The 10,061-nt window shown below is 37.9% G+C and overlaps 1 protein-coding gene across 2 annotated transcripts; it reads right to left on the reverse strand.

The window, feature by feature from the left end:
* Nucleotides 1-562: 562 nt before the first annotated feature.
* Nucleotides 563-5,027, reverse strand: LOC103460482 (melanoregulin). Of its 2 annotated transcripts, none has more exons than XM_017310280.1 (5): nucleotides 4,749-5,027; nucleotides 4,379-4,634; nucleotides 1,651-1,741; nucleotides 1,237-1,393; nucleotides 563-840 (listed from the first exon to the last, which is right to left on the reverse strand). In XM_017310280.1, exons 1-5 carry the CDS (start codon nucleotides 4,823-4,825, stop codon nucleotides 723-725), a joined length of 699 nt encoding a protein of 232 aa, XP_017165769.1. In that variant the 5' UTR covers nucleotides 4,826-5,027; the 3' UTR covers nucleotides 563-722. The 2 variants fall into 2 exon arrangements, with proteins under 2 accessions (XP_017165769.1, XP_008400894.1); XM_008402672.2 differs by having other exon boundaries at nucleotides 1,227-1,393.
* Nucleotides 5,028-10,061: the final 5,034 nt, after the last annotated feature.

The following is a 10,061-nucleotide window of genomic DNA, read 5'->3' on the forward strand; positions in this document are numbered from 1 at the left end:
AATGCCTGAAAAACTGAAATTATTTTTTTTACAAATGGCAAAAAAATTCATTTTTTCCAATGTTAAGTTCTGCTTATGTAAAATAAAACAAACAAAAAACAAAACATATGCCCTTGCCCAGATAGTATTATGCTGAGAAACAAAGACAAAATCAAAAAATGCTATAAATCATTATTCACATAATGAAGCAAAGAAACAATACTGATTCTTTCAAAGTGGCAAAAAGAAATATTAGAAATTTTGTTTTTACTTATAACCTCAACTATATGAAACAAAAACAGTGAATCACTCCTGACTACGGCACATTTTTCCCCAAAAACGTTCATGTGACCTTTTAAATTTGTCATGAGAAATACTAYATGTTGAAAATAGTGCTAAAGCTTCTGAATTTAAAAATGCTATGCATTTTATTAGGATTTTATACAGTATGACCACAACAGATTTGCTCCCAACTGWATTGTATCCTTGAATAATATCCAGAAAAAAGTCTTGATTCGGGGCTGCAGAGCAAYACTGTAGCATTGGATTATTTTTAGYGACAARAATAAGATGGARKGAATCATCTAAKGCCTGAAASGCATAGGRAGGATTTTTCAGTCTGCTTTAAAAGATTGTAAAATATCTGACTCTTCAGACGCAACATGYAGTAAAAATTAAACATTTTAAAGTGTTTGCTCAACCCTGTACTTCAGTCTTTTRACAGTGCAGACGTAGTTGAAAGGCTATTTCAACTTTTCTCCTTGTTCCTGCTTGTTTTGCCTCTCAGCCTTCTTTCTTGGGATATTTTTGTTTGGCCAGTTTAATAAAGTCCTCTGCACTGTCCAGTGACACCAGGCGGTCCTAAAGGARACACAAAGGAAAATGAAAAAAATCACCTCRAAACAGTCCACAACAGCTGATTCAAATGAGAACAAAACATCACTGCCTAATATCTGACTCGTTTTTTCTATTGACTTTGTGAATAGCCCTCAAAAGTGACTGGATCTGATGTATAGAGGGAAACAATAATGACCATGAAACTTCAGGAAACAATAGAAAATTGATCAAGATTTAKGATGCATGCTTTGAAGAAAAAAGGCTCACTGAGAACAAGAATATAGCTGAAGTTGATTTATAGTCAGCCACAGTTGGTCTAACAATCACAAAAAAAGCTTGGCTTATAAGCTGTATGAATGTAGTAAAGTAAAGCAGACAAATGAACAAAAGGGTCGTGTAAACGTCCGTACCATGACATACAGGTATCTRTCATGATGTTCTGTTCTAGGAGGGAACAGAGAGGTGTGATCCAGCAGCTGCTTCAAAAGGTCAGCAGCTTTGCCAAAATGTTCTTGATCTGGCCTGAAGTGGCTCTGTCTGTTCACACACAGCAGGGAATCCACCTCACACTGATAACCTGCAGAGACGCAGGGAGAGGCCACATTAACCTATTCAAAGGAACTGGTAGAAAAAGAAAAAGATTTCTCTGCTCTGCTTTAAAGGCATCCACAATTAGAAATGAAACTTAAACACTTTTGTGGGAGAATGGATCAAAATCACGCTGAGCAATGTGTGACTATTTCTTCCATAGGGGAGATTTAGCTAAAGTATTTCATGAACTGTGTTCATTGCTTATTCCCCGTATTATTCTAATTTGTCTCCATTGTGTCTCACCCAGCTGTAGCAGGATTTTCTTCCATCGAGATCTGACTTCTCGCCTGGCGTAGCGCAGTGTGTGGATGTCATAATTCAGCTTCTCCCATTCCTGGAGACAAACAAGAAGCATATATGAAATCATGCTTGTAATTTTTTCTTTTGTCTATTTCTCATTTTTGGCCGCACAGTGAAAGGAGAAGCAAATAAAGTTACGAGCCAGTCTGACAATCTGTGGAATATGACATTTTGTTTTAAAATTGTGAGAAAATAGAGAAAATATTCACAGTAAATTCCAGAGAGTGGTTCCAGTGTCAGAGTCTTGTGAGTTTAATAACATGTCTGTTTCTATAGCTCCATCACGTGGTCACATAATTAGAGCTCCAGTATCCCAATTTGRTTCCCTTATTTTATTTCTGGAAATTAAATCACGATAATGGTTTTTACATCTTCCTGAGTGGAGACTTTAACGATAGATATATAACAGTGGTTGTCTTTTGCAGTTGCTGAGGATTTTTCAAGTCTGGTGATGCTTTTGTAAWTTTTTCTTTGACCAAACTGCCCCACTTCTCCATTAAGGAWTTGTTTTATCATCACAATGTGCCCAGTGTGTCCTGCAGCCTGTTGCTCTCAACACAAACACAATCACATGTTGAACACCGTCACACAGATGGACTGAAAAATGTGAGCTTCTCAGCGGAGAATTAGCCGCAGTCCCAGCTTTATGAGGAAACAACGTCTTTGCAGTTTTAACAGTAAGTTAAAACTGCAAGGTTTTAACTTACTGTTAAAACAGTAAGTTAAAACTTACTGTTTTAACTTACTGTTAAAACAGTAAGTTATTGCTGAGAAGCTCAGCAATAATACTTAAAACCCCGTTTTATTCTCACAAATATATAACCTCATAAAAAGACATAAAAACATCAGTCGGTGTAGAAATTATTTATAGAATATGTTTCACTTGGTGAACAGACTTACTAAAGTAAGCACTTCATTAATAWTCCAATTTATTGACARTAACTGCATGTTTTTAGCTATTGGATTAATATCATAAGGTTYGTTTCATATCCAAAAAAGTGACTGAGTTTGCACATTTGCCTGTAGCTAAAAAACCTACAAAACAACTGTCGCTTTGTTTTCAGCATGTAACATTGTTTAAAGTGTTATCCCTGGGTGCTGCGGTGGTGCAGGGGCAAAGCACGACCCACGCAATGAGGCCTTGGTCCTCGTGGCGGCGGTCGCAGGTTCAATTCCCGGCCTGGTGACATTTGCCGCRTGTCTTCCCTCTCTCATTACCCTCTTGCCTGTCAAACTACTTTCAAATAAAGGTCACTGGAGCCAACAAAACCTTAAAATAAACTGGAATTGAATTGAAAAATACAAACACAAAATGTGTGGACAGATTTGACTAGATTAGAGAGTGCTGAATCAAAACAGTTCTTACATTAGATTAAATTTAGTAATTACATGTATATTTTTTATAAATAAAGCTTGGTATGTCCTTGTCACCAGATGTACAGACTTGGTTCATCTATCAATACTGCAACAGCTGCAGAATCATCTCACTCAGAACCAAATCCTGTTAGCACTTATGTCAGAAACAAATTCAAAATGAAGACATGTTTTAAATCTGACATTAAAACATGTCAGGTTTTAAATGAAGACATTTAAAACATGTCTTCATGTTTTAAACACAGAGAATTTGCAAYGCTGTTACTTTTTTGTCAATTAGATAATTCTGACATCAAATTATCTTAGAATTTAGGTCAAAGTCATTTACTAATCTAAGTCAGCGTGATGGAGAATCAAAGACCTCTTTGAGAGTCACCTGTGCAGCACTCTCTGGTCTTATTGAGTTATTTCATTAGACTGCAGCAAATAAATGAATAAGGCAGAGAGAGRAAATTCCTGACAACAGACTAAATGTGGATTTTCTCATGAGCGTCTAAGAAAGCTCTTCATTTGAGCCTGTCCCTTTTCTGTTTGGTGGATTTCACATATTTACAGAGCCTCGCAAAAGTATTCCCGCCYCTGACAACTTTTCCAAAAATGTTTTGATACAAATTGATAAACGCTAATGTGTTGTATTGTAGGGAATGTGTTATTCTAAAAGGGCTCCAAATATCTAGACCTCAGGTGGGAAAATGTGTTGATTACTTGTGCATTCCACAAATGTTAGAAGAAAGTCCTTATTTTTCCTGCTTTGAATATAAAATTACCAAAGAAAACATCCAATGTGATATTGAACATTTAGATAATTACAAAAGCATAWTTAAGGGTTAGGGTTAGGGGTGCGGGTTTTTATCTTTCTGTTTTTCTTTTTTTTTTTTTCAAAATCTTTTTTTTCTTTCTTACTGTTTATTCAATGTCACATGCTGTTTTTTGTTTGTTTGTTTTTTTTATTATGTAAAGCACTTTGAAATGCCTTGCTGCTGAAATGTGCTATACAAATAAAATTTGATTGATTGATTGATTAATGTTTATCAAAGTTTAAGTGTATGGGAAAACATCATCGGCACGCCACCCCCTCCAGRCGGGGTTTTGGCGCCCCCTCTGGTGCTGCGCCCCTATGCGTTGCATGCGCTGCATACCCACTTTTTGCTCCACTGACTCCGACACGTCATTTGTCTACATTTATTTCTATTCTCTGCATTCTCACATCAAYTAACTTAATCTCCGTTTGCTTCTGTTTTTCTTTCATGTAAATATGGATATGTCGCGTTAATGTGTGTCACATGCAGTCCGTCACCTCTGTCGCCTTATCAGCCTGGTCTCTCATGCTGATGAAGGCCTGCAGCTCTCGGTCCGATCCACATCTGATCAGAGACCCGTCTGCTCTGTTGGAATAAACCCACGGATCCACTGTTAATCTTTGACTCTGCTGTTTGTTCTTTGGGTTTTTCTCCAAACACTGTGGTCCGAAGAGGCTTTCCTCCTCTGTCTCGCTGTCACTGGAATCACTGGATATTTGCTCAGGCGATCTGTGCCCTGAAGTGGTCCTCATGCTGTAGGAAAAATGGAAGAAAATGAKTTAGAGGATTATCCATTTTCCTTCTTTTTTACTMCTTTTGGACTGTAAACTGAACATTCGTGCAATTATATTCGTCAGCTTCTCTTACCGCAGGATAGCCTTCTTCTCCTCTCTGTTCTGCACCAGGTAGTGGTGGCAGCAACAGAGTGTAAAATTAGCACCCATTCCTACTCTTCAAAAGCTTTCAGCAGACAAACAACAGACGTTTATCCCTTGAAAAACAATCACGGATTTGGTCGTAGAGTTCTTCCAGACTCTTTGAATCTAAATATTTCCAAACGGCAAAGTCCACATTTTCAAATAGCCCGGAGCAAAAAAAATCCAGGCCACGTCCTCCTCACTCATTGCATTCCTCCTTCTACCCTGGCCTGAAAAAGGRCCTAACCCGGCCTGAACGAGAGCTGTCTGCCAATTACATTATCCACGTGAACAGGAACAGGGGACAACAACAACACACAAACACACCAGAGCATTGGACGGTTCAGGAATGAATGGCACCTTTATTCAGCAACTCCTGATGACACACAATGGAGGGGCCGAGACGCAGGTTGCTGGGATTGTTATTGTAGCTTGCCACACTATTTTTAGTGTAAAACTTATTTTCTCAAAAATGCTTTCAAAGCATGATTGTTTAAGAGCAACCTGCAAGAGATAAAGCAGCACTGAAGTAAAATTAGATGGGTTTTTTCATGTTTTAAGCATATTGACCACTCCATGGATTCTCCGGATCTTCTAATTTGGCTACTTTTGAAACGTTGATAAAAGCTTTAAGATGTTCTGTTTGGACAACATTAACGTTTAGCATTTGGAGAAGAGGTTAAGGAGGTAAAGATGATGATTACTAAAGCCAAGAAAAGTCATGCTAAACTATTTTAGCTCTGGAGCAGAAAAGGAAAGTTTGACCACCATAGTGTGGAGTGGCCACAGCGTGCTGTGTCGGCGCCGCCTGCTTGAGCGGCTCCGCCGAGGACTGCACAGCGTTTTGATCCCTTTGTTTTCCTCTGGCAGCACAAATAAAAGGACGTGCAGCATTTTGATTGAAGAGGCATGTCTGTGTTTGCTGTTAAACTCCTGCTGTGTACTACACTCAACCACACATTTTTAGAAAAAAAAAAATCCCTATTTACAAACCGGGACAGTGTCTGATGGTTTTTGTATTACAGAAGCATCCATAAGGAGGATAAATGTAGGCGTAACACAGCACAGGCCAGCAGACTTGTCAAAATGAAATGCATGTTTTCCCTTCAGGCAGAGTAGTGAGAGATTCTACATGAGAAAATACTCTGTGGGATGTTGCACACTAAAGCCAGGTAAAAAAAAAAAAGAATAATTTAGTTTAGATGTTTAGTTGGGATGTGTAGTATTATGAGCCTGCTGTGTTTTAGGCTGTTTTAGGTTTGAGTGGGAGTGTCTGCAGGTTTTCAGTCAGAGCTGATGACCTTATTCATGCTTTTGTTTTATGAACAAAACTGCAATTGAATCTGGTTCAGACAAATTGAACTCTTAATATTGGTTTTGTTCAGTTCTGATAGGGGTGTTTTATTATGTATTATGTATCATAGTTAGAACATATGCCAAATTACATCAATCACAATAAAAACTTCAATAGGAATATATTAATTCTTGGATGACAAGAACACAAACAGTGTCATGATGGGCTTTCTTTTAAGTTCACATGACATTTATTTATAAGTTTTGTTCAAGCAATAAAGATATTCATAAATCCCAGTTTCTTCTTCCTGCGAGTTTGTTTTAACAGTAGTGCTAATAGTTCAAAGTTTTGGTTTTGGGTTTTCTCAGCAAAATGTCCTATTATTTATTTTGTATTTCTGGCCTGTCTGCTCCCAGCTACACAAAGCTTATGCACAATACAATACAGAGACATAGAATGTGTCCTTTGTCAACATATTTCTTAATCTCACACGTTACACATTTAAATCTATTAAAAAATTAAGAACTATTTAATTTTGTATACAAGAAAAATATGGACCATCTTTTACAGACATGAAAAGTTGTACCAATTCTCAACAAGAGATGGCGCTGCTGCTTCATTGTACAGAATACTCAGCTCACTTATGCAGTCTCCTTCCTTTACATGTTTTTAATTTTTCCTGATTTATGTCAAATAAATTGCATATACTCAACCACAGAAACCTGTTATTTCAATAAATCATATTAGCCTAAATATAGGGCTGTATTAATCCCGTTGAAGACACACAGAGAGCAAACAAACAGACCTTTATTTGTAATTATTTTGAATTTAATGTATGCTCATTTAGTTTTTGAAAAAGTTATGAAATCATTTCTGTGTTTTAGATTCAGTCTATGTTTTAATGTTGGTATCCAAATAACATTAAGATGCTTTGTATCAGGATTGTTGAGTGGAGTCAGCCAGCTGCCAAACCACCACTGATTGCATTGGTTCCTTTAATCCACAGGATTTATTTACATCCAAATAACTTTTTCTAAAACTCCTGCATTGAAGTGTAAAATTTCTGCAATACAGCATGTTAACATGTTCACGTATTAGAACTTGATTGCATAGCTGTGTTACGACTGGCTCAAGGTCATAACAAAACGGGAGACCATGCAGGGGTTAAAGTGTAGAAAAAATTAATATTTATTAACAAAAACAACAATGGATTGTGGATATCCGTATCAGTGGTGTAATGCAAATGCTTGGATGTGTTGTATAAGTGTATATGGAAGTGTTGAAGTGCCAAAACAAAGACAAACACAAATGTGCAAAAAGGAGGGGAGCTGAGGCCTGGCAACAAAACACCACAAGCGTCAAGCGGCAGAGTGGACACTGAAGGCGACCCAGAAGATGGAGACAGCCAGGTTTAAGTACTCCGCGTTCCCAATCAACCTGATCATCAGCACCTGTAAAGGGGAGGAGCACAAGGACAGACAAAAGCAACACCTGCAGCCCAGCTCTTAAGGCCCAGGGCCGTAACAGCTGTAATTTGTCATTATGCAGTAAAACTTCAGATTCTTTGACTGTCGTTCGCTCGCTATAAACCTGATAACACATTTCTACAAAGGCTTTTAAAGACCTCTTCAAATGCTTCAATTGCTAAGATTGAATATTTTCTTGGCCTCTACTGTTTTGAGGAAAAGAAACATAAAAAAAATTTGGATTGTAAATTTTTAAGTCTATTCCAAGAGAAAATCTGATTTTCTTTGCTTCAGAGCAAGTTTGCACAGACAAAAACCTTTCTAGTGAGCAAATGTACAGATTTTTGATCTCCTCATTTTTATTCCACATGAGCTTTTCAGGGTGTATTTTCTCTCTGTTGCCTTGGAGGCTGCTGCTGGCTCCACTACACTTTTATAGACACATACACTCAGCCACACATTTGGTCAATGACAATGTGACATTGATATAATGCAGCTGAATACCTTATGTGAGGGTGAGTGATGGGCCGCTCACCCTGATGGCTGTTGTCTAATAGCTTGTGTATGTGTGTGCGTCTGTGAGAGCAACACGGTAAACAAAATTATATTCCAACACACATGAAACTTTGACAGAAAAGAGAGACGGGTCAGACACTGTAGGGGCCAGGAGAATAATAAGTAGCAGCTGGACGTATGCTCATATACTGATCCCCTACGGCAGAGGACTTCATCGCTCACATTCATGAGTTCATAAAAAGATACAGCACACGTGACTTGAAGGGCTCAGTTTCCTCGAACACGCACACACACACACATGCGCGCACACACACACACACACACACACACACACACACACACACACGGATGGTGATAAAAACTGGGCAGAGTTTCAGAGACACAGATTGGAGGCGATTATAATTCACAGTGAAGTCTGGCTGGTTTGGTTATCTCCAACTCATCCATCTATTTCTGGGAGTTCTTATGTCTCATCAAGGTAGCAGGAAGAAAAGAACCAGGAGTATTTAAATCATAAACTGGAATTAAGACGGAGGAAGAGGAAGGAACCATGTTTCATGAAATATTTAAAAAAAGTCAACAAAGGAGAGAGAAACAACAAGTTAATGAGAAATAAAATACAACCTAAATAAGTGGACAGGACAAAAAAAATTTTTGATTTTACCATTTAAATCTATCCTCAATTGTTCAAAACAAGTCAAAAGGTTCACTTTTTTTTGTTTTTGTACAAAATTAAAGCTGCGTTGAGAAGTTGTTTATGGAAAACTTTCTTTCACCAGCAGCCATGATGAACTGTTTGACAACACGTTAACACAAATAAACTCATGTACTATACCACGGTGTACAATAAACCATAATTTGTGGTTCTTATGTGACAAAACACGAAAAAGTGGACATTTATGATTTTCCAAGGTACTGCATCAGTTTGTGTTTATATTCGGCAACCTTTTTGGTGATCTGCAAATGAGCTCAGAGGAAAATTTTTCAATTTAATTTAAGATTATTGTAAGAATGATTTATCTGATTCGCCTGCACCGCTTTGATTGAACATCTGTGGCAAACATAATTTGGTTTTTCAATGAAATAAGACTTTTCCCATCTGCGTCCGTCTTGTTTTTACTCTCCTTCGTGTGAAATTTTTCATTTGCACCACACACATTTACATGATGAATAGAACTGTGTACAAAAGGCCCTTCTCCTCTGAGCAAGTGACACRCTTTTGTCACATGCTTTTATTGCAAATCGATGGAGATGACGSCATTTTTTTCATTCTGTCACAGATGATCAATGGGAATTATGCCGTGCTTTTTAACTGTCACCAGTAATCAATGAGGATGGTGCCATCGCCACAGCTCCTGATAATTGCAGCCGGTGATCATTAACAAATCTGAGCCCAGGTTGACACGCTGCATGATCACAAAAGACGTTCATGATTATATGTTGGGAACAGGAGAGTGTAGCAGCAAGAGGGAATATAAGAGCTGTGTGAAATATGTAAGGTGGTTGGAAGGAGAGATACAAAGATCAGGAAGCAGAGCGGCCATATTTTTGCCATCCTCCTCCGAGGACTAATAACACACCTCAGTAGGCACAACACAAGCTCATAGCTTCCTCCCGTTCCCTAACGAGAACCAAAGGTCCTGAAAAGGAATGTAGTTTACTGCCATACAACAGCCCAGTGTTAATAAATCAAATGTATATTGCCTGCTGGACACTGGACATCCCCTCTTKTTGTAGTCCAGGAAGTTGTAGTATAATTCATGGACAAAATAGTGTTTGTTTGTGCAGACACTGCATCCTTTGGAACATCAGGGGGCTACATCAACATCAAAATTAATGATTTGAGCAACACGTTGAGTTTCAGGTGAAAAAAAAAGAAGCAATCACGTCTAAATATTTCATTTTTTAATCTTTCCTTGGATTTGGAAAAAAAATGAAAGTCAGTAAGCACCTGATGCAAAAGTATTTTAGGGTAAACATCTATAAA

Source organism: Poecilia reticulata, linkage group LG2 (assembly GCF_000633615.1).
Source record: "Poecilia reticulata strain Guanapo linkage group LG2, Guppy_female_1.0+MT, whole genome shotgun sequence".
Classification (NCBI taxonomy): domain Eukaryota; kingdom Metazoa; phylum Chordata; class Actinopteri; order Cyprinodontiformes; family Poeciliidae; genus Poecilia; species Poecilia reticulata.